We start from the raw sequence: 24,691 nt of genomic DNA, 5'->3' as shown, positions 1-24,691 counted from the left end.
CGGCTCCATTACGGAGCCTGCGGGGATCAGGGGCCGCACGGATGACCCGCAGGATGCCCCGAGCCCGGGAGGCTGCTTGCTAAGGGGAGGGGGGATTAGTGGGGTTTGCTGCTCCGCTGCTCCCGTTGCAGCACACGACTGCCAAAAAGCAGACTAGGCTCCCTTAGCCTGCTTTTTGGCGGTCGTGAGAATCGCCTCTGTGTGTGTTCGGACTGTGTGCAGCTTGACAACACACACACACACACACAAGCCTGTACCTGGGGTACAGGGTGCACTCATGCCCATTAACCCAGGTTAAAGCCTGGGGTAAATTCCTGGGCTTACAGGGCAGGCAGTGCTGGGACTGGCATCAATTCCAGCGCTTCACACAGTTCACAAACTGTAGAAGTATTTATAGAATGCAACAAAGGAGAGAGAAGATTATGAGGGAGAAATGCATTGCTGTAATCAGGTTGTTGGGGGAAGAAATCTATTAACAAACGGTAACATTCAGAGAGTAAAGAGAGAGGTGTTTCTATGTGGGGCTTTGCCTCCTCCCATAGCATTTTAACAGTGGACAATTTTGGCACTTGACATTTCTCCCCACCCCCTGCTGTGGCAGAGTGGAAGAAGCTACGCCTGCCAATCTCTCTCTCCTTTTCATGAAAACATTCCAAGATACCAGAGGCATAGCTAGGGGAGAAGGAGACCAGGTTCACCCCTCACCCCAATGGCCCCTCAGAGTGAGGGAGATAGTGAAGAAAATAGGGAGGAGTGGAGCTGTTGGGCCCAGGTTCTTTGAACCCATCTGCTCAATTATAGCTACACCCCTACAAGGTACACTAATCCTGGTTTGTACAGAATCTGGCAGTCCTAGTTAGGAATAAACCAAGGGTACAGGAGGAGTAAATTGCAGAAAGAGGGTTCTTAAAGAATCCAACACATCAACCTGCCCCCTGTAGAAGAAAGGACAGAGGCTAGGATTGGGAGCTGCCATTAGTACAATGCTGTGTTTGTTTCAACACCAGAAGAGACATAACTGATTCCCTTTGTCCTTCTTCCAGCTGCAAAACAAACTGTAGGGCTGGGAGAGAGAAGTCGAGAGCCATGTACACAGACATTATCTTGTAGCCCTCTGTGATTGCAGGACAGAGCTATGGAAGATGCACATGGCACTTTATGGGGACTCTTGCTCGATGAAAATGACCAGAAGAATGGCTAATAACAAGTCTAGAATATGGCATTAAGGTGGAATATGATTTTGCAAGTGGAATGGAGAGAGATTTTGTACACAAATCAAGCATCTACAAAGTTCCCATTTTAAATGTATCTTTTGTACAGGAGACAAGAGATGTCACCAGTGTTTTAGGCAGCATGTTGTTTTCTTGCTTGAGTCACTTGTGAGCTTTGCTTGCAAGCATATGGGTCTCATAGGTTGATCTGGGTGGAGATCGTGGTCTAGAATATGGTTGGCCATGCTTTTGCAGGCAGGGGTTTGAGCCAGGTGGGCTCTGGGGCTATTCTAACTTTTTGATTCACTGCTCTTTGTATAACAATAACTTGTGAATTACAAAAAAGAAAAGAAATGACTGACAAATGCCATCACTCCCCTTCCAACTGCTCTACACTTGCTTCTCAGTTTGCTGAAGAAGCTGAATTGTCACAGTTCTATTTGCATGGCTCTTTAGCCAAGTTGCATTCTGGGTATAGGACTCAGTCGCCACCTTATACTGGTAGTCAGCAAAATTTAATCTTAGGCTTTGTCTTATAGTTCTCGGAGAATTTTTGCCTATCCCTGCAGCTCGCAGCTTGGCTGACTTACTGGAGCACCTTTTTGCAGTCCAGTTTCTTCTGCTTTGTGACACATGGCGGTCTGAATTATGCGAGTTGATCTGTGGAGGAGTGGTAGGGTGGGGTGGCCTTTTGGTCCCGCCCAGCACTATAAAAAACATCCCCGCTCAATGAAATCCAAAGTTTCCTTGGACAGTCCCTGTTGTTGGCCAATGAAGACGGTGGTCCTGAGGTCAGTTTCACTGGCAGTCCAATATGACTGCCCCACTGCTCATAGCCCTTCATGGGGAGAAAGTGGTGGTGGTGTCAGTTTCAGTGGCAATGGAACCTCTGTTGTTCTCCCGATAGGTGGACCATTGCCAGAGCTTGGCTTGGCTGATACAGCCCATGTCCTTGAGGAGCCGCAGCAGGTCATTGCGGAACTTGATGCCGATGAATGCGTACAGGAAGGGGTTGAGGCAGCAGCGGAAACAGGCCAGGCTATAGGTCACGTTGTCGGCCACATCCAGGCGCTTCATGGCATCACACTGGCCTTGGGTGTTGTTGAAGGCTGTGATGGTTTGGACAAGCACAACACTGTTGTAGGGCAGCTGGAAGGCAACAAAGACTACCACGACTGCAAGGAGGACTTTGATGGCTCGGTTCTTCTCAAAGCTGCGGGCTTGCAACAAGGTCCTGATGATGATCCAGTAGCAGATGGTCATCACCAGAAGAGGCACCAAAAAGCCAAAGACCATCTGAGATATTCTGATGCCAGTGCCAAAGGCCAGCAAGTTGCCTTTTACAATGGTGCAGCGTGGTTGCTCATTTTTAAGCTGGTAGACATCCCAGTGGGTTAGTTCGGGGATGGAGAGGATGAAAGCCAGAATCCAGATGAAGAGGCAGGTGACTTTACTGGCGACCACTCTCTGGGATCGGAGGCGGTGGGCTGAGGGGGCCTGCACAATGGCAAAATACCGGTCGATGCTGATGGAGAGGAGGAGCAGCATGCCACTGAAGAAACTCATCTTGCAGATGCAATGGATGGCCTTGCAGGCAAATGCTTTGAAGATCCAGTACTTGACAGCACTGACCGCCCAGAAAGGAAGAGTCAGCAGGAACAGGATGTCAGCTAAGGCCAGATTGAGCAGGTAGATATCTGTCATTGTCTTGAGCCTCTTGAAGTAGATGTAGGTCACCATGACCAGGCCATTGCCCACCAGTCCCACAAAGCACACAAGGGAATACATGGCGGGCAAGAAAGTGGCGCGGAACCGCCGCACGTCATCTTTGTTGCAGGGCTGCTCAAAGTGATCGTAGTCCACAGTGGCATTGTAGTCATAAATGTCAAAGGAACCATCATATCCTGGTGTGGTCTCAATTTTGCCCAGGCAGAACTGATAAGAGAGTCAGAAGAGAGATAAAAGGAAGAGCTGATACAATCTGTATGATATTGACTGGTAACATTTTCTAAATGATGAAAATCAGGAAACAATCTTTAGATAAGGCTAGCATATCTCTTGGGTGTAGCGACTGAAGGCCTATCTACTCTACAAATTTATATTGGTTTGTAACCAAATCAGTTTGTTTCCCTGCAAAGATTCCTGAGAATCATAGTTGGGTAAGCTTGGTGTTATAACTTCTCCCATAGAACTGCAATTTTCAGGATTCCCTGGGATAAGGGGATTATTGTTAAACCACCAGCTCTTGCATAGACACTTTGAGTTAATTCCATTCTCTTTGAAGGATGCCGTAGGACAGGGCTGCACAACCCGCCCTCCTGCAGATGTTGGCCTATCACTCCTATAATATCTGACTGTTGGCTGCAGTGGCTGGGATTATAGGAGTTGTAGTCCAAAAACAGCTAGAGGGCCGAAGTTGTGCTGCCCTGCTGTAGAATAAGAGGGCTCTAAAATGTAACCAGGACAGTAATGGCTTCTGTCTGCGAGGCATTTGCAGGAAGTGGCACTAAAGGCATTTTTACAGACAACACTTAATGTGCCTTTTAGCCTGGAATGTGTTTTAGCTTGTGAATGGTGTCAATGCAGTATAGAAAGCACACAATGAGGCTCTCCACACAAGCAGTGTAGAGCTTGGCCTGCTCTCCCTGCACACGAACACTCTGCCCTCCCTTGTCGGCTGGATCAGCCACCCACATGATTACCAGCTCCGTCAAGTAGCTAGTAGGGATGGCAGAGATTGGGGGCCACTCGGCCCCTGGATGTCCCAGCATGCCCTGTGTGAGTGCGCAGGGCATTATGGGGGGACCCCTGAGGCCAGGAGACTTCTTGTATTCTCCCAGTCAGGGGTCTACTCATGTGTCGCTGCAGCACACGATCACCAAAATGGGGTTAGTGGAGCACTTGCTCCGCTAACCTTGTTTTAGGGGAGGGGTTTTTTCATGGGCTAGCCGCCGCTGAACCACCAGGCTCACCTGCGAGCCCGGTGGTTCTCATGACTCCTGGAAAGTGGGCTGGACTCTCTTAGCCCACTTTCAAGCAGCCATGAGAATAGCCTCAATGACTGATATGATGAACAGAGGCTCTCCACATGAGCAGTGTGGAGATCTGAGGAGGGTTCTGCGGGGATCGTGGGCTTGATCCACTCTCCCTGCAAACAGTCTGGCACCTAGCTCTGGCTGGCTGGCTGGCTGGATCGGCCGCCCACACGATTACTGGCTCCATCACAGAGCCGGCAGGGGTGGTGGAGATCAGGGGCCGCTGGCCCCTGGAAGTCCCAGCATGCCCCAGTCAGGGGTCTACTCATGTGTTGCCATGGCGTGGAGCTGCATGGTGGTGGCACATGGTCACCAAATGGGGAGAGCAGAGCACTCGCTCCACTAACTTTATTTAACGGGGGGCAGTTAGGTGGGCTAGCTGCCAGGAGACATGGCTTCCGGTGGTTCACATGTGCAGAGGAAAGCGGGCTGGGCTCCTTTGGCCCAGTTTCCTCCACGCAGGTGAATAGCCTCATAGAGGCTATTCTCACGATGTGGTTTTCCAGCTTGCAGCCGAGCCAAGTGGTTCTCTGCTGACTAGCCTGCCAAAGTAGCCCTCCCCTTAAATGAGGTTAGTGGAGCGAGTGCTGCGCTAACCCCATTTTGGCGATGGTGAGTTGCCACAGTGCGGCTCCATGTCATGGCGACTCATGAGGAGACCCCCCGCCAGGAGGCTAAAACAAGCCTCCCAGTCTCGGAGGTCTCCCCAGGATGCCCTGCACACTCGTGCGGGGCATCCTGGGACTTCTGGGGGCCAGGCGGCCCCATATCCCCACAGCCCCTACCAGGCCTGTGTCAGAACCGGTAGTCATGTGGGTGGCCGATCTGGCCACCCAGGGCTCCGCAGGTAATCATCTGTGGGGACAGCAGACGAAGCCAGCTCTCCCTGCATAACCCTCCCAGGCTCTACACACTGCTCGTGCGTAGAGCCTCACAGTGTTATGGACACAACACTGCACTACAGGGCTGCTGTAAACTTCAAGGGCAGCACCAGGGAGTTTTTCCCCCCACACAGGGCTTTAAAAGCCCTTTAGCGCTCATCTCCTCCAGAATGGAATGGGAGCGTTCACATATATCTGGCAAATTTACTCTCAAGTACCTGCAAGCTATCAGGGAGCACTTCACACACAATTTGGGTTTTTCACTGTGCCCAGAGCTGCCCAGAGCAGTACTGCACTGGAGGGGCAAGATATACATATTTTAGATAAATAAAAAGAATTAAAGTTGTTCAGTACATTAGAGACCAAGATTATACCAAGGGCATCAACCCCACCAGCAATTTTAATGTAGATCAGGGAGGAAAAGGTCACGTTTAGGAAGGAGCTAACATGTTCATATGAAATAACAGTTAATTTTATTTATTTATTTATTTATTTATTTGTTTGTTTGTTTGTTTGTTTATTTTTGCATTTATATACCGCCTTTCATTAAAAAGATAACCCCAAGGCGGTTTACAAAAGTAAGATGGTAAAGTTTCAATTACCACAGCTGGGGACATGAATCACCAATTGGGAAAAATATTATCTCGCAGGTTTTCCCCCAAGATCGACATGAGATATGACTTATAAAAGTCACATGCAACCAGTCTATTCTTTTTTGAGGATGTTACCATGAACAGAAAGTGAAATCTTACAATACTGCAGAGATTCTCCTCCGTTCTGCATAATTTTTGTGGCTGAAATCAAGCACTCCATCATGCTACTACAGGTTTAAACCAAACTTCTAAAACAATGCGACAGGAAAGAGAAAATATTTCCTTAACAGACATTGTTACTGGACCTAATCCTATTAAAATAGCTGGTGAAGAATAGAGGCCATGACACCGATCTACAAATTGGAAAGTCCCTGGTTTAAATCTAATCTCTTTCATAAACTGGCCTTAGCTGAGCTGCCTTTCCCCAGAACCTTTATCTGCAACCTAGGATTGGCAACACTGGGGCAGCTAAGCCCGGGCTTGGCTTCCTGTGGGAACCGCTGGGAGCTTTACGCAAGGTTAAGGGAACACTTGCTCCCTTAACCCTTAAATGCCCCTCAGATACTTGCTTCCCTAACCCTTAAGTGCTCTGCAGACACTCCCTCCCTTAACCCCACTTTCTTGACCGCGTGTCAGCACCGGTTGCTTTCAGCCGGCGGTGAAACACTGATGAGTGGCCGCCCGTCACTGGGGGGATCCCCACAATGTACTGCGTACTTGTGTGGTGCATTGTGGGATTTCCAGAGGCTGGGATGACGTGTCCTGGCCTCTGCACTGCGACATGCCCAGGTAGTCCTGAGAGATCTTCTGCAGGGAAGGTGGGCTTTCGCAGCCTTCCCCGCCTCCCGCCAGCTAGCCCACCCATGCAATCGTGAGAAATGGCTCATTGTCCCACATTAAGAGTCGCCTTCTATTATGGTAAATATGGTAATATGGATGGGTTCAGATATAATGGTGGCACATGAAGTTGCTACCATCTCTGGAATGTGCTCAGTCCCATTCCCAAATGAGCCTTTATTTCCACTGTAAGTTCCAATATGCCAAGGCTGGTCATGTCATCTGAATTTGCCAATCTCAACATATCTACTTCTCTCAGGGAACCCAACATCTGACACCTACTTGAAATCTAAGTTACAGATGTCGGGTTCCCTGAGGGAAGTAAGGCTGAATATGCTGAGATTGGTGGGTTCAGACGACACAACTAGTGTTCCCTGTAACAGGGACCCCCAGATGTTGTTGACTATAACTCCCATAATCCCAAGGCAAAGCTTGGAATTACAGGATGTGTAGTCAACAACATCTGGGGATTCCTGGTACAGGGAACATTGAACACAATCAGTCTTGTGGGTTTGGAATCTACAATGGCTCACAGGGGAGTGCATGTTCCTGGGGTGATGACAACCTCAGGTGCCCCCATTATGTCTGAACCTGCTCATTGGCTTGATTCAGACATCATGCCAACCATGGCTTACACTAATCACAAGGGCTGTTTTCATGACCGTTAACTGGCATCCTACCCAGCTTCAAGAGCTGTGCATGCTCCCGATTTTCGGTTGTGCACAAGTTAAAAGTTAGGTCGCTGGAGGGGAAACTGATCATGTGGGAGGCAGGCTCAGGCGGCATCATCCTATCCAGCACTTTTACCCAGCATATTACCAAAGTAGGAGGAAACACTGCTGGAGCCTGTGCCTGTCTGGCATACAATCGCTTTCCCCTCCTCTGACTTAGCTTTTAACTTATACACAAATGAAAAGGGTCGTGACAATGGCTCTGTGGCTTAGGACCCAAACCATGGTTTGAGCTTCCAATTGTACAACAGTTTAATTATGGTTTAGAGCTATTTGCGCTCAGCACTCAGCTTCGTAAGTTCAATCTTATCTCCATGGTGTAGCAATCTAGTGTAGACCAACGGCTGTAACTAAGGTTCCTCTATTCAGACATCTTGCCAAATCATGGTTTGGAAACCCATTTCAAGCCAGTCTGTTGCAAACCATCATTGGTTATCCTTACCCATGGCATTGATACTTATCCTTAACTTATGATTTGGCATGATGTCTGAACTGAACCACCCTCTGAAACACAAACTTAAGAGGTAAGCATTATATTGTTTTGTTCGACATCAGAAATGCTGTAGATAAAAAAACCCTGAAGCAGGGACAGCTCAACACCTTTGTCAGACATGAGTGACTGCAGCATGTGATGCAGAAGGTATGCCCCAGAGTCTCTTACATCATTCCAAAAGAGGCCGAATCGGTGACATTTCATATTGGGGAAACTCCAGACAAGGAGCACAGGGCTTCACTTTGGCAGGGAGCCCCGATCTTACCCAAGCAGGACGGGGAGGTCCTCTAGGTATTGGAGACGGACTTTGTCACATGGTTTGCATGAGGACTGGGGGAAAGGGACAGACAAAGCTTGAGAATGGGGGTTGCGAGAAAGAATGACAGGAACTGTTGGGGAGAGACTAGAGAACCTGAAGGGGGTTGTTGTAAAAGCAGCAGGGGAAAACAAGGGCGGGGAAGGGTGTCAGCAGCGATTGTTAAGGGAGGGAGGAGGGACAGGTGCCGAGAGGGGGGAAGTGGCAGGAGCAACAAAGTGGGGTGAAGGCATGGTGGGGGAAGAAAGTGAAAGCACAGCCATGGGTTGGGTGGCTACTGGCCATACAGACTTTCTTTTAAGGGAGGGAGGGAGAAACCTCTTAGGCATATAAGGTTTGGTTTATGCTGCAACCCTTGTGGTGGGCTCATTTAGTACGTTCTCCTACCACATCCTGTGCGAGTACCTGAAAAAAGAAACATTGCCTGAAGGGAAAGGAAGGAGAGAGAGCCCACAACAAATTCCTCCACCCTTTTTCTTGCAAGTGCGTGTATGTGAGAGAGTGTGCAAACAAATAAGCAGGGGCCTGGCTCACACAAATTATTCAAATCTTGGTTTAATATGGGTCACTGACATGACCCTGATAAGTGTGAGCCCATGCCCAAGTGGGAATCTCAGATTCATCTCAGACCATTATTCCCCTTAGCATGGGTTCACACGATCATGCTAACCCACATTAAACCTAGATTTGAATGATTTTGTGAACCAAACCAGAGAATCAGGGGTCAGGGGTATCCAAGGCCAGTCCTAGTGCCCTGCCTGACCAAATGCCTTTCTCCAGCATTATATACTGACCAACTGTCTCTACTTAGCAGGGATAGTCCCTGTTTTCCAGGAAAAATCATTGCTCCTCTTTTGTCTCTTTTTCTTTCTTTTTGGCAATGCCTGGAGAAAATATGGATACTGTGGCTGCTAGAGCTGTCACGCTCCAGGCTCCCCCTTTTCTAGAAACTAAATCTGTAAGTGAGAAGGTCAGACGCATCTTGTCTCTAGTGCACAGGCATCTCAATGCGCATGTATGAAAGCTAAGGCATTATGCAGTGCACAGTAGGGCATTTCATGTTGCAGAGGTTTCTTTTGCACCTTTGAGCATATCTTGTAGGGCAATTATGTTTTTCAAATGTATCTTCTACTTAAAGAACATAAAGAGGCTATTCCCACGATCACTTAGCTTAGCCCACTTTCCAGTGATTGTGCGAACCATTGGGCTTGCGGGCGAGCCCGGGCCTCCCAAGCCGGAGAGTCCACCTAAAACACCCTCCCCTTAAATGTGGTTAACCTTGGTTTCCTGCTCGTGTGCTGCTGTGTGCTGTGGCAACACACGAGTAGACCCCCGACCGGGAGGCTACAAGCAGCCTCCCAGTATCAGGGGTCCCCCCGATCCCTGCAACCCTCCCCTGCTCTGTGTTGTGTGGGTGTCTGTTGTGTGGGTGGTCGATCCGGCCATCAAGGGCTGCACGACTGCTCGTGTGCAGGGAGAGCGGGCTCTGGGACCTTCTGCATGCAAAACAGATGCTCTACTACTGAGCTATGGCCTCTATCCCCTATATTCATCTGTAAAACGTTAGAGGATATGGGATTATCTAGAGGCCACCGCCAAATGTGTTTTGTGGATACTCCGTGCAAAATCTGCTTCTTCCCTCAACAGCTACTGCAGAGCTAAAATCTGGGTCAAATGCTGTGGCCAGCCTGCTGGTTGGGACTGGGTGTAGAAACTGGGACTGGGCATTTCTCATCAGTCTTAAAGCAGATACACTGGGAGCCCGGCAATTCCTAAGCACATCGCAAAATGCTGGTTTTAGTATTTATTACAACCATAAATGGCTTGGGACCTAAAGGACTCCCTCCAGTTGCATAAGCCTGCCTGGGTATATTAAGACTGGGCTCTGAAGTCCTTCCCCAAGTCTGGTGGGTTCACACGATTGATCGAATTCATTCATTCATTCATTCATTCGATTTCTGTACCACCCTTCCAAAAATGACTCAGGGTGCTTTACACAGAGAAACAACAAATAAATAAGATGGATCCCTGTCCCCAGAGGGCTCACATCTAAAAAGAAACATAAGACAGACAATAGCAACAGGCATTGGAGGTATTGTGCTGGGGGTGGATAGGGCCAGTTACTCTCCCCCTGCTCAATAAAGAGAATCATCACATTAAAGGTGCCTCTTTGCCAAGTTAGCAATGTTGACTAATGCCCACAGGTTTCCTGTGCGTGCACACTCCTGTAGAGTAATTGTGCAAACTCAGAATTCCCCCCGATCTCCAGTTGGCAATACACTAACCCAACATGAACTTAGATCTGAACCCTAACATTAGACCTGAACTGGGCTTGATGATGTCAGCTTCATGACTGGTTGGTGCTTTTTCAACCAGAGATTGGGAGAAATGTTTGCACAATTTATCTATGGAAGTGCACATATCACAGGAATCTCTTGATTCCTGCAGATCTGACATTAGATCAGTCATGTGACCCCCCCTCCCTCCACCTCTCCTACCAGGTGAGTAGGCACTGGAGATAGAGCTTTTCAGCTGTGGTGCCCACCTCTGGAATTCTCTCACCAGGCCGTGCCTTTTCTCTCTTTTTCATGCCAGGTGAACATCTTTTTTGTTTGTTTGCCCGGGCCTTTTAGATCTATCCTTTTTAAAATGAGTTTGAATGCTGGAATGTTCTATCATGCTGTGTTTATCATTATTTTTTGAATTGTTTGCTTTTATTGTTATTTGTATTTTATGTTGTTTTCTTAATTTTATGTGAACTGCTCTGGGAGCCTGATGGTTGAAGGGCTGGGTAACAAGTATTTTAAATAAAAAATAAAAATATGCCCAGTGTCTCCAATGACATCTTTGCACAACACCTTTTTAACTTTGTCCAGCTCCTTGCAGTTATGGAAAAGGAAGGAGAGAAGAAACATGGCAAAAAGGGACTACTGCAAACCTCCCACATTTTCAGAATTACTCATGGTCTCCCACCTCATTTATATAATGGCTGATATACTGTGCAACATTCCACCTGCCTTTTAATGGAACATGCCTGCAGTTACACAAAAATCCTCATGCTCAAGGTGCAAGAACTGTGCAATGGATGGACATTATTTTCAATGGCTGTCCATTGTGCATCAGCATTTGTGCAGTTCTTGTGCAGGTGAAATGTTGCACAGCTTGTCAGCCAATAGCTTTTCATAAGGCTGCAGTAAAAGAGAGAGAGAGAGAGAGAGAGAGAGAGAGAGAGAGAGAGAGAGAGAGAGAACTACTTAGGCTAGTTATTTTCAAGAAAGTTATTCTGGCTCTCCAGGAAGCAAAATAAGTTCTGAGCAGCAATGATTTTCCACAGTCCACTTGCATATACCTGTGGTCCCTGAGTTAAGGATCCCTGGACATTTAGGATACCTTTTCTCCCCAAACACTGACTCATAGGACAATGATAAAAGGACAGACTGTGTGTGCTTCATACCTGGAAAACTAGAGGAAGGTTCATAATGATGGCCACCTTCAGCTGTTTACCTGGTGGAGAGAAATGCAGAGTTTCAAGCCCTTGTATCAATATGTGAAAAGAAGAAGAAGCCACACCTGATTTTGTAACCTTGCGAAGACTGAAGTAGTGTTGATTTTCAGCAAAGCTTCTCACATAAAATGTGTCACCTAGATTTACCTCTTGCAAACAAGGAGTAAGGCTGTGATGTGCAATATGGTAGATAGGGATAGTGAAAAGGAAGGCTGTGGTTGGGGTTTTATACCTGTTCAGGGGAGGAGGTGGTTTCCAAGGTCCCTGGTCAGCACCTAGATTTACTGGAGGACCATTTTGAGCAGGAGGTGGCAGGTGCGAGGCTGATCACCCCTGCTGAAATGCACGATCAGCTGCAAAGGTCACACCTACTGCTCCTTCCACAGATCTCTTTTGCATCTAGGTTGTATTCATCCTAATTTTCATTCTCTAGAGGCAGTGCAGTCCAGGTTTCTTAGATCTATTCAGAGTGTTCCACGCTGCATACCAAACACTTTACTGGGAATTGAAGAAGTGGTCAATTCAAATGGAAGACCATTTGGTTGCTTATTTCAATTATTGGCTTAAATTTAATTTACAACCCTTCTGGTCTGGCTGCCTTCACTTTAATGGATAGCTTCTCCTCCAAATGGGAAAATGCAGTGGAGAAGAAACTTCGGTGTTATGGCCTTCCACTTTCAGCTTTGGCTCCTATAGGCCTTTTAAAGGCCAAAGAATCAATTCACCAGCGCCTTTGGGATATTGTGCTTCAAAAGGACAGAGCATGAATTACACACTGCGTAGTTGTAGGAAATCCTAGGCAAATCTTATCCCTTGCTAATTATTTATATAAAATCACTCTCCCTAAATTTGGCCATGCATTTACTTTGGCCTATAGGTGCACTTGGGTAATTTTGGAGCCTGGACCTAAAGGCCTTTGGCGGCCCACAACCACTGGAGGCCCCCCTCCCACTGCAAGTTAAGCATCATCCCCCCCACCAGTATTTTTAACATGTGGAGTTTATTTATGTAAGTATGCAGTAGCAGAAACATTTCAACATGCAACTTAATATATTCCCATCCCACAATTTTCTTTCCCTACTCCCCCCTCTGTCTCTAAAGCACCCGGCTCAGGTCACAATCACACTCAGCCACCTGGCACAGTGTAGGCCAGCAGCAACCGCACCACCCAGGACAGTCTAAAGAGGATTTAGGGGCGTCCCGCGTGTGTGGAAGACCTAACTTTGGCCCTGGAGTCCAGGGGTAAGAGCACCACTGCTCTGGCCCATTTAAATGTGTTACCTTCAGCTGTTTTGGAGAGAAGATTTCGCCATACACCATATTCCCAATGACTCTGCCCCTGCTGTTCAGGCGTGATTGAGTCAGTGGAACATATATTACTTTACTGTGTATTTTATAAAGATATATGTTCTCTTCTTATTGGACCCATTTTTGTTGCACTGTCCAGGCAGGTCAGATGACTTTTGTGTAAATCGCCTTCTTTCCGATTCTGATGCTGAGATTACCTATTGTGTGGCTAAATTTTGCACTACTGCTTGCAATATCAGGAAACAAATGGTTAACCCTTATGGTATGTAAGGTATATGTGTTATTGCGGTGGTGGGTTGGTAGTCCTAGTATCATTCGTTGTTATTTAGCATGGGAGTACTTTAAGTTTACTGCCAGTAACTGTTGATTATTGTAATTGCTGGCTGGTCACGGGCCATAATAAATGATTTTATTTTATTTATTTATCCAAATTTGTATACCACCCCGTACTTTCATTTGTGGTGACTGATTTTGCATCTAGAGTGGGCAACCTCAGGGTCAGCTCCAGTTCCGAGAGGGCCCTTGGCAAGGTGACGTCTGGTGGGACTCTCTCTTGAATGATGGTGGGTGGTAGTTTTTCATTTGTGGTTGGCTGACGGCAGCAGAGACAGCAGCATTCTGGTCAGTGACTGATGCCTGCCATGCCCCCCACCCCTCCAGCCCAATTCTTCCAGAATAAACATCAACAGTAGGATGCCCCAAGGTGCTGGGCCCTTGGCAGGTGTGTCAGCACTGGTCCTGCTAAGGTCACATCCTCAAAGAGGCCAGCATTGGCCTAGAGGATTGCAGTTTGCAAGTGCAAGTAGCACAACCCAACTCTGGAACATAAGGTCCAGGTTTAGAGCAAGCAGCTAGCACAACAGTTTTGTGCTAGCGCAACATCTTTCTACAATAACATTGTTAGATGCCAACCAGTGGTTTTTCTTTTTCTGTTTTAAAGATATCATTGCTGCTGCTCTTTGCTGCCCCCCCTAAGTTCCCCCTTTGCCTGCTCAAATCCATAAGTTTAAAACTGAAGGCAGGGTGGGCCAGAATTTGTCCAGACACACAATTCTGCCCCCACCCCCACCCACTTTTCCATAATTCATTTTGCATTTACTGTAGACAGTGCTCTCAGAATATTAATTCTTTAAATGATAAATGGATGGCAGCTCTAATAGAATCTGATGTGACTGCTCTTGAAAAGTTAGCTTAATACAAATACTTAGTACTCATACATAACAATTCAAATGTTCTCACCCGTACTTAAAACAGCCTTGAAAAGTGGGTCGGTGGCATGATTGCTCAGTGAATGCAACCTCAAATTAAAAAAGGACTCCAGTGTCTTGTCTGTCCCCTTATAATCATCCAGCAAAGGTGTGTGTGTGTGTGTGTGTGTGTGTATATAACATTTTAAATATATATTTCCCTCTCATTTCCCTCTCTTCCTCCAAGGAGCCCAGAGCAGTGTACTACATACTTACATTTCTCCTCACAACAACCCTGTGAAGTAGGTTAGGCTGAGAGAGAAGTGACTGGCCCAGAGTCACCCAGCAAGTCTCATGGCTGAATGGGGATTTGAACTCGGTTCTCCCCAGTCCTAGTCCAGCACTCTAACCACTACACCTCACTGGCAGCTAATGGGGTGCATGAGACACATGGTTTGCATCCATTTTAGCTCTGGGTTCAGATTCTGCATCAGCATGGATTTAACAGGTGGCTTCCTGGACATATGGATGAGTTCTATCTAAACATTTTGCTTTCTAATCCTGATGTTGAGGTTAATACCAAAATGGCTAGGTTTTGCTATGTTATTTGTAAAATTCCTTCAGTATCTATGTATTATTGAGATGTTTTTGGTCTATGACCGCAATAAAGTTTTCTTCTTCTTCTAACCGGTGGCTTGCCGGCAACCACCCTGGCTTTCACTTCGGCAAATAGCAGTTTCAGGGGTAGCTTGGGGAGATTTTCAGTGGGAACACAGCATGGGGGGAAAGGGTTAAAAACATGCCACGGTCATATGCTGGATCAGGGGTCCACACAGTTGCTTTAGGTAAAAAGGCAAGCTTGAGGAGCCCCATGCCTAGGATTCTGCTGAGCTTTTCAACTCGTGTCTGCTTTGGTCAGGGTGCCACATATCTGGATCCAGAGTCAAAACAGAAAGGCAATGGATGAACATAAAAGCAAAAGAAGACAAACATTAGGCAATGAATCATTAATTCCTAGCAATGCCTTAGTATTGTGGGTTGCGAATTTTATTCTGACTGAGCTCCTCTGCCTTTTAAATAGCTGCATCCCAGCAGAAATCCAGCAGGCAAATCTCCCCCCACTCCTGCATCTCTGCCATGCAGCAGGTGCAGCAGTCTTGCCATAGGAAAGGAGAAGCAACCCTGCTTGAACTGACTTTTAGATATTGGGAGAGGAAGATTTGTATCAGGCACTGCAAGTGGAAGACAGCCAATCCTCTGGCATCAGTTGTTGTTGTTGAGTGGGGTCGCTAGGCGAGAGATTCAAAGCACACCCACCCACACCCAGCCTTTAAGAAACACTTTGTGAGATCAAATGGAAAATGCTTGCAAAGTTCTTTGTCAAGTAAAGCATCCTATAAAAGTTGCATCTCATCTAGGACTTAGTTTAAATCACAGAATCTTAGGATTTTAGAATTGGAAGGGACCTTTCCGTCTTCTAGCCCAGCTCCCTGCTCAGGTTGAAAGTCAAGGATCAGTCCTGCAACGTATCAAATACTAAGTCAGAAGAGAGTACATTGGAGCATGTGTAGAGTGCCTACACCGCAGGGGATAAGGGCTTCCTGGACAGAGGGTCTGGCTCCTGGGCAGGCTTGAGCCCCAGTACTTCTTGTTTTAGCAATTAGATATGTCCCCTCACTTCTTCATGTGAGAGCACAGGATAGAATTTCTCTTTTCAAGAAGAGGTTGACATTTTTATTACAAATATAAATTCCACACTGAAGTCTTTTCCACTGACTTCCAATTTTTGAAACATAAGGGTAGCCATGGGGAAAACCTGATTCAAATTGGGCTCACAGCAGGAGTAGCATTAATGCCTTCTCCCCTTTGCAGCGGTGCTGATCTGCAGGGGCCCCACTTCAGCTGTTATTCAACACTAAATAAAACCACAAAAGCGTGATTTAACACTTAAAACAAGAAAAACCAAAAGGCATGGCGTGTGCGCTAAAGTAACGTGTAATCTGTGCCTGAGCACTCTGCACATTACCCCAAACACTCTTGCTATGAATACTTCCCAAGACTGAGCCCTGTCATTGAAAATACGTTCAGAGGCTGAGCATTGATTCAAATTAAGCTTCAAAGGCAAAATTAAGAGAGCAAGAGACAGTACTCACCTTTCTCCATGGCCTTTCACTATGCTGCCTCAGAAACCAGAAAGGAAATGTGAGTAAATGAGAGCAAGCCAGTCAAGGGGAACTTAGAAAAATCCTGTGAAGCGCAATGCATAGGAACTTTGCTTTTATGCTCAGCAGGCAGAACACAAGAACCACGGAACTTTTCATTCTCGGCAAGAAGCACATGACATGATGCGCTCAGCCGGCTGAGATTTAGTCACCGCTTCTCCAGCCATCACCAAGCAATTGGTACAACAATGCCACTTGGACCACAGCCTTACAAAGCCTTACACATTCTCAGGTGTTTCCTGATGCACCGCTGATGCCACGGAGGACAAGCGGAGTTTGGGCCTCCTGCCAATAGCCTGTCAAATAACCTGTTGCAAATCATGGTATTGAGATGATATACAGGGAAGATATGGCTCTGTGTGGCTGTGGAGGAGGTGTATTTATGTATGTATTCTATTTAAACCCAACCCCTGCCTTTTCACCTGCAAAGCCTTCCAAAGCCGCTTACAACAAAATAATATTTAAATAATTAAATTAATCATTAAATAAAGTCCAACGTCAGGGGCTTAGCTATTATTGAACAAGGACAGCACAGATGTGCCTGGTCCCCCATGAGACACGGCCCCCCCCCCACACGCATACTCCTTGGCGGGATGACAGCTCCTTCTTTGCTCTCCTCTTCCCACTTCTGTTGCTATGTGGGCAACACTTTTGCACTCCTATATTTCTCCAGCAGTTGGTACCCACATTTTCTCAGTGCCTGGCTCACATCTGAAGGAGAAAGGTAACTAGTCATTCTAATTATCTGGGTACATTCCTGGCATCTTAGATACAATAGAATCATAATGAGTCAGGAAGGGACCCTCTTAGTGTTATAGCTGTCCACAGAATGGGGTAGCAGAATCAAAATATTTGTAATTGGCTAAATAAAATGAATTAGGACAGACCAGTTCCTTCCCTCTGCCCCCATCGGCTCCAGAGAGTTTTAAACAAGCAAGCATCAAGTAGTTCAAAGCCAGGAACAGCTCCGGTGAGTCAAACCGAAAACCATTCCCCAAGCATATTTGCAGGAAGAAGCCTGCACCCACATCTTTGTGTTTTGGAACATCTGTAAAGGGTCGGCATCCTAGTGATTCCGACACTCATCAAATCTTTTGTTTAAAGCAATTAAGGATCATTATTGGGGTGGATCAGCACCTAGTCATCTGAACCAACTTTTGGCTATAAAGAGATCTTGCTTTTTGCACGCACTGTGCCCTTCTCCTCCTGCTTTGGGCATGCTGTTCTAAAGGAACCCCTGGTTTTGTATGCTGTGGTCTTGGTGGGATCCCTCTCTTGCTGGCATCTAGGTGTGCCTGTTGTGTAATGCTGCAGGGAGGGGCAGGGATGCAGTCTCGGGACTTTCCCAATATGCTGCTCATTCCAAGCGTTTACTACCATTCTTCCTGTCTTAGGTGTTGCAGATAAGTAATGTTTAAAGTTTGAGCCTGAGGTACCCAAACCTGTAAGGGCTTATGGGCAGGCTATCTATCTATATATTTCTCTAAGGCGCACCTGTCGCTAATCCCATGTGTGGCAGCTCTCGCAAGAGTTCGCAAACAAGGTGGCGGCAGGGGGAGGGGAAAGCTCTGATGCCGACGGACAGGCTTGTGGGCGAGGCAGGAAAGGTGGTGGGTGGGAGAGAAAATGGCAATGGGGGCAGTGGACGGGTGGGAGAAAAAAATGGTGGTGGGCAGGTGCAGAGGCGTAACTATAGGGGGGGCAGGGGGGCACATGCCCCGGGCGCCATTTTTTCTGGTCACGTGGGGGGCGCCGCCATGACCAATGTTTTTTTTAATTTTTAAAATTTTTTTGTTAGTACAAATGTTTCCTGCTCAGTGCAGCAGTGCTGCAGCAGTCAAGGGAGCGCATCAGTGCCCCCTTCCCCACGAGCGGTCCCTTCCGCACTGCCTGCGCCCCCCCCCCATTGCTTTGCTGGCGCCTGGCAGCCAGTCAGTGGCCTGGCTTGGCGGCGGCGGCGGGCGCTTGTGAGGAAAAACCTAAGTATAATGTGGTATGTTGGGGGGGGCAGGGGGGCACATGGGGGGGCGCCATTTCAGTGCTTGCCCCGGGCGCCGTTTTCCCTAGTTACGCCTCTGGGCAGGTGGGCAAGAAGATGGCGGTGGGCGGGTGGGGAGGGAAAGAAAATGGCGGCAGGCAGGAAGGAGGGGGGAGAACTAGAGGCGCAGATGCTCTGCACCCGGCCCAGCTAGTATCAGAGTATTTCAGGAACTAACTCACTCCCAATACAGCAGAAGCTACCAGGGTCTTGGGGGCAACAGCTTGTAATGATAAGCATGGAGACTGATTAATGTTAAACTAATCTACTATATCTAGAAATACATGATGATAGGAAAGACCTATACCCTAGCTGCTAGCTACATGGTGGTCAGAGAGAGAGAGAGAGAGAGAGAGAGACCTATAGAAGCATTCTGGGAAGGAGGAGGAGGAGGAAGTCACTTCCAGGAATTTCTTGAGTATATTCTAGCAATAGAGGGGTCCTAGAGATAAACAGGAAAGGGAAGGAGACCTTAACTATATCTCTACTACCAATGCCCCTAGTGGTCATTAGGGTTATCAGTGCAAAAGGTCGATGCCATCTGGAGCTGGATCTCCAACATTAGGAACATAGAAATCTGCCTAATACTGAGTCAGACCCTTTGGTCCATCTAGCTCAGTATTGTCTACACCAGGCCTGCTCAACTTAGCCCCCCCCAGTTGTTTTTGGACTACAACTCCCATAATCCCCAGCCACTGTAGCCGATAGCCAGGGATTATGGGAGTTATAGGCCAACATCTGCAGGAGGGCCGAAGTTGAGCAGGCCTGTTCTACACTGACTGGCAGCAGCTCTCCGTGGTTTCAGGCAGGAATATTTCCCAGTGCTTCCTAGAGATCTGCCAGGAACTGAACCTGGGACAATCAGCATGCAAGTCCTACGGTGGATTAGTGTCAGGACATCCTAAAATGAATGACAGGAAATTCCCACTGAAATGCACTGGTTCTTTCCAAATGGCCATGGAAGGCATTGATTTTTCCAAATGGCCAATGGCCATTTGGAAACTCCATGCATTCCTGTGACCACCGGTTTTTTAATTGTGAATAGCTGCGGCGCAGCTCCGCGCCACGGCTACTCACAAGGAGACTCCTGGAGGGAAGGTGAAAAGCCACCTCCTGGTTCTGGGGGTCTCGCCAACATGCCCTGCGCGCTCGTGCAGGGCATGCTGGAGCTTCCGGGGGCCGATAGGCCCCTGCTCCCTCCAGCCCTCGCTGCTCCATCACGAAGTCGGCAATTGTGTGGGCAGCCGATCCGGCTGCCCAGGGCTCCCGCTGTGATTGTCTGTGGGAAGAGCGGGCTTAGCCCGCTCTCCCCACTCAGCTCACCAAACCGGGTCTCACTGATCATGAGACCTGGCTCATTGAAATCAGTAGATTTCAAGGCCAACTGAAAGCTTGACAGAAGAGAAAATGTTTCACCAAGCATTTCAAGAGAGCAGGCCTAGTGAATCTCATTAGGTGACAGTGGAGGGAGGGGGGGTACTATTAACACAGGTGCCACACTGCCACCATTGAATGCTAAAGGCAGACATGATCCCAGTGGCGCCTGAAGTAAGTCCTGAACATCTTGGTTTCCTAAGGATAGCACTGGGCATTTGACTGTTGCAAGCATGTGGAATGCAAATGCACATCCCACTTGTCGGGGGGTGGGGGTGGGGAGGGGGGAACCCAAACCATTTTTGCTTGATGTGGTAGAGTGGTGACAAGTACTCTGGGAAACTAGAATGTATTGCTAATGTTCTTAAGAGCCCAGCATTGCCTCACTGTTTGTTTGTTTGTTTGTGTACCCCTCTATTGCCTGCTCAGCCTGTACTAAATGTGCAAATCATTATGAGAGTGAGTGCTTCAACACTCTGCCCCCCAGACTGACCCAGCTGGTTCTATACAAGGGTCCTTTGGTGCTACCCAAGTGCTGCCCTCCTGCTTTTTGTTCAAAGCAGGTTTACAACCAGTAGTGTAGCCAGCAGAGGGGTGGCCCGTGTTCTGCCTGGAGGGAAACTGTGTTCTGCATGAAGGAAGCCCATGCCAGCCCTCCACTCCAGAGCTAATTTCCAAGCATTGCTTGCTGCTGGGTGCTGTATTTCCTTTCCTCTCCCTCCAGCAAGGAAGGGAAATAAACGCAATCCAGCAGCAAACGCTGCTTGGAAATGTAATTGGGAGGGCTGGCATGGGTTCCATGGAGCCCAGGCCTTGACCCCTTTGTGTGAGATGTCATGCCCAAAGGGGGTGGGGCCTGGGCGATGTGCAGCCTGTGCCAGCCCTCCCAATCTCGTTTCCAAGTAGCGCTTGCTACTGGATGCTGTTTTCCCCTTCCTCTCCCTCCAGAGAGGAAGGGAAATAAACATGATCCAGCAGCAAGCACTGCCTCAGGCAATCGGGCTATGCCTCCTTTGAGCACGATGGCACGTGCAATGGTGGTTCTGGTGGCCCTTTTTATTGGTGGCCCAGGTTCTTTGAACCCATTCGCTCAGTGGTGGCTCTGCCCCTGTTTACAACTCTAGTTTCATACATTACTCAGTACGGTACTGCAGTATATTCCCTATTATCAGTTTATATTTCGATTTTCCTATTATCATTATCAATTGCCCCTGCTAACTGGGCAAAGAGGCACCTTTTACCGTGGTGATTCTCTTTATTTATCAGGGGGAGAGTAACTGGCCCTACCCACCCCCAGCACAGTACCTCCAGTCACTGTTGCTGGTGTCTATCTTGTGTTTCTTTTTAGATTGTGATGTGAGCCCTTTGGGGACAGGGATTATTCATCTTATTAATTTATTATTTCTCTGTGTAAAATGCCCTGAGCCATTTTTGGAAGGGCGGTATAGAAACCAAATAAATAAATAAAAAGATAGATAGATAAATAGATAAAATTGATATTTAAATGCATTGGTTTTCAGCATTGGGCAGGGGTGTAGCAGCAAGTTTGGAATGGGCCCTAGGACCAGAAGTAAAGATAGGCCGAAGTCCCCCTCCACCATATTCTCATTCCTCTTCCCCTGTGTCTTTGCTGCAGAAGAACAGTAAAAACAAAACATTTTTGGCACACCCTTTCTCTCACTCCTATGCAAATAATACCACATACTCTCCACACAGGCACCTCTCTCTCTCTCTCTCTCTCTCTCACACACACACACACACATCAAAGCTTTCCACAGGAAACTGAGTTCCAGATTTCCTTTCCACATGGATAAAAATTGGTGCCACTTAATAGGCCTCTTCACACAAGCAGCTAAACTTGGGTTACCTGCCTCTAACCCAGGGTTGCATGCATGTGTGAACCAGGGCAAATGTCCAAGCCCTGGTAGTCCAAATCTGAGTAACTCTGCTTCTAAAGCTCACTCTTAACTCAGGTTAGTGGAGAGCAGGGGCCCTGCACCTATGCTTGTCGACCCTACATCCAATTTTCCTGATGTTTTCAGGTCCTAGCAGCTGGCTACCATGTTTGTGAGAGAGTGCTGTAGCTCAAGGGGCTACTAGCTGTGAATGTGCCATTCTGCACAACGAACTCTATGGCCCCAGCAATGACTCTAATAGGGCTGGGCCTGCCTGTTTCTCCCAATGACGTTTCTCCTGATGAACGCGCCGTGGCGAGGGGCGGCGGGGGCAGGCACCTTTAAGAGTAAATGAATTTGGTGCTTACCTCCGCTCCTGCTGTACCCGAACGCTGTTCGGCGAAGCAGCGTGCCGCCCAGCAGCCCCTGCAGTGGTGAATCGCCTCCACCACTCACCTGGCTTCCACAGAGCTGAGCCCCCGCCAGTGGCCAGGTGAGTGGTGGAGGCAATTCCCCGCCTCAGGGGCTGCTGGGCAGCATGCTGCTTCGCTGAACAGCGTTCAGGTGCAGCGGGAGCAGAGGTAAGCACCAAATTCATTTACTCTTAAAGGTGCCTCCCGCCGCCCCCCTAGCAGTGCGTTCATGGGCTGCCACTGCCTCCTCCCGTGCAGTATGAGATGATGCCTTTCAGCATCTTTCTTATATCACTGCTGCCCGATAGAGGTGTTTCCCATAGTCTGGGGAACATACCAGCAGGGATTCGAACCGGCCACCTCTGGCTTGCTAATCAAGTCATTTCCCCACTGCGCCATTAAGTACTCCCCATGAAGTGGGAGGGATTACTTATATCTCACGGTTCAACTGTCAGATGGGCATCCCACATAAGCACTTGCTTTCTCTCAAGCGATGCATCCACACCTGTACGGGCACAGCCCCCAAATCCCATTTTTAATGTTTTTATATTTCTCTCCACTGTTGCACAGCAGCATTCTGGCTTGTGGCCTTCTGTGCTTCTTTGCATTCAGCAGGCACATTCGTCCACTGCTGCAGCAGTAGTTTGATCTGCGCACTTCTCCACAACAGCCCAACCTTTCCTCCCCCCATGCCAAGGGTGCTTCCTTGCTGTGCTCCGAGTCTCCTTCCTAGATCCTGCTTGCCTCTCCTCTCCCCAGTGCTATTTCCACAAGGCAAATTAATAGCAATTTGTCAGCCCACACCAGATAAGCTTCAGCTGTGGTCAAAGGGAGAGATGTTGCCACAAAACACTTTCCCTCTCACCCCGCCCTAAAAAAAAAGGTGAAGGTACAACTCAGAAAAGACGGTGTGCAATGGATAAGCAACAATGTCCTCTGACGGCTTTGTAAAATCTGAGTGAACAGAGGAGTTGGGTTTCAGACTAAACAGTATGAAACCAGCCCTGTCCATTCTGCCCTTAACTTCAAATTGTTCCTAAGAATATTTCATAGGGCTGTGCAAAGCTTCAGAAGTCAATTCAGCTTGGAGGATATTTGGTATGATTCGGTTAATGAAACATTGGCCACACCCACACGTAAAGCGGAATCGCGGGTCCAATTGATCAGCGGTTCCGCGCCCCTCCCCTCGCTCTCCTGTCCGAATTCAGACGTACTGGAGAGCGTCCTCTCTGCATTCAGCTAAACTGCAGAGAGGCAAGGGAGCTGGCTGTGCAGGCTTCCTTCTTGCTTGAAGGACAGCCCGCACAGCCAATCAGGGAGGGAGGGAGGAAGGAGCTTCCCCCCTCAACTCCAGTCCAGCCGAATGCAGCCTCCAGATGAAACCAGCCAAAACGATACGGCAGTTTTAGTCCTTGCTGCAGCCTGCAAAAAGACACTGAGGTGCTTCACATGATCATTGTGAAGCGCCTGAGCGGGGAGAGCGGACTTGAGTGGGTTCTGTGGGGAGGGCGGACTTAACCCGCTCTCTCCGCAGACGAGCAGCTGCTCGTAACTGGGTGGCTGCATCGGCCGCCCACATGACTGCCGGCTCTGTCACAGAGCCAACAGGGGTGGTGGGGATTGGGGAACACGCAGCCCCCGGCACTTCCAGGATGCCCCGCGTGAGTGCGCAGAGCATCGTGGAGAGACCTCCGAACCTGGGAGGTTGCTTGCATCCTCCCGGCAGGAGTCTCCTCATGTGTCGCCATGGTGTGGAGCCATGCCGTGGAGGCACACGATCAGGAAACCCGGGTTAGCGGAGTGCTTGCTTTGCTAACCTGGGCTAAGGGGAGGGCTACTTTGGTGGACTAGCCGCCAGAGAACCACCGGGCTTGCCCACGAGCCCACTGGTTCTCATGATGGGGAAAACCCAGGCCGGGCTTCTTTAGTCCGTTTTTCCCCCATCGTGAGAATAGCCTCATCACATCCCAAGGAATCCTGCACCTTTTCTAAGACAGTGTGGTTACTTGTATTCCCCCGCCCCCACTAGTGGGACTAATGGCAGTTTCAGGGGAGAATGACTGTGATGGGGAAGGGTACAATGGGATGGGGCTATCCCACCCCCCAGCAGCACTGCTGCCCTGAACCAGTTCCTCCTTCCTGCTCTGTGGTTGCTGTTAAGCATTGAAACAAGTAGAGAACTCCATCATCAGACCACACACATAATATGCAGATTGGCCCTCAGGTTCGCTGGTCACCCTCCAGTGAATGGCAGCAGTTCGAAATTGTTTAGATTAATTTGAGCTCTTTCTTTCAGCCATCTGAAATGAGCAGTGAAAGTGGACAGAGCCAAATAGGCATGGAATACTGGTAAGATATTACTGAAATTGTGGAAAAACCTGAAACAGGCGCTCTTACCCGCAGACCATGGGGCCCCAGTCTGTAGCCTCCAAGGTCCGGGGGGGGCCTCCAAATGCTGGGGGGGGCTCCCACCACCACAAATCCCCCCCCCACTGTTGCTGGCAACTCCAGGCAAACGGCTGGGCTGCAGCAGGGTCAGGGGAGAGAGTTGTGGCTGGGGAATCAGTTCGGGAGAGGTGCTGGGCAGGGCATGGAGGACTCTCATTTCTCCAAGGGGAAGGAGTGGCAGCAGAGGGACGTTGGAGGAATCGA

General features: G+C 48.4%; 1 protein-coding gene across 3 annotated transcripts in view; it reads right to left on the bottom strand.

The window, feature by feature from the left end:
- Window positions 1-1,259: 1,259 nt before the first annotated feature.
- Window positions 1,260-24,691, bottom strand: part of CCR7 (C-C motif chemokine receptor 7) — a 58,551-nt gene continuing 35,119 nt past the window's right edge. For 2 of the 3 annotated variants that reach the window (XM_053264147.1, XM_053264146.1), the window contains 2 exons: window positions 11,552-11,601; window positions 1,260-3,146 (listed from right to left, as the gene is read on the bottom strand). In XM_053264147.1, coding sequence (XP_053120122.1) covers window positions 2,052-3,146; window positions 11,552-11,575 — 1,119 coding nt within the window. In that variant the 5' untranslated portion in view covers window positions 11,576-11,601 and the 3' untranslated portion in view covers window positions 1,260-2,051. Of the gene's footprint in view, window positions 3,147-11,551; window positions 11,602-16,250; window positions 16,366-24,691 lie in introns of those variants that run through there. The other variant, XM_053264145.1, reaches the window with a different exon arrangement.

This window comes from Hemicordylus capensis, chromosome 6 (assembly GCF_027244095.1).
Source record: "Hemicordylus capensis ecotype Gifberg chromosome 6, rHemCap1.1.pri, whole genome shotgun sequence".
NCBI lineage: Eukaryota > Metazoa > Chordata > Lepidosauria > Squamata > Cordylidae > Hemicordylus > Hemicordylus capensis.
The sequence above is the reverse complement of the archived record's forward strand: the minus strand, read 5'-3'. Positions and strand labels throughout refer to the sequence as shown.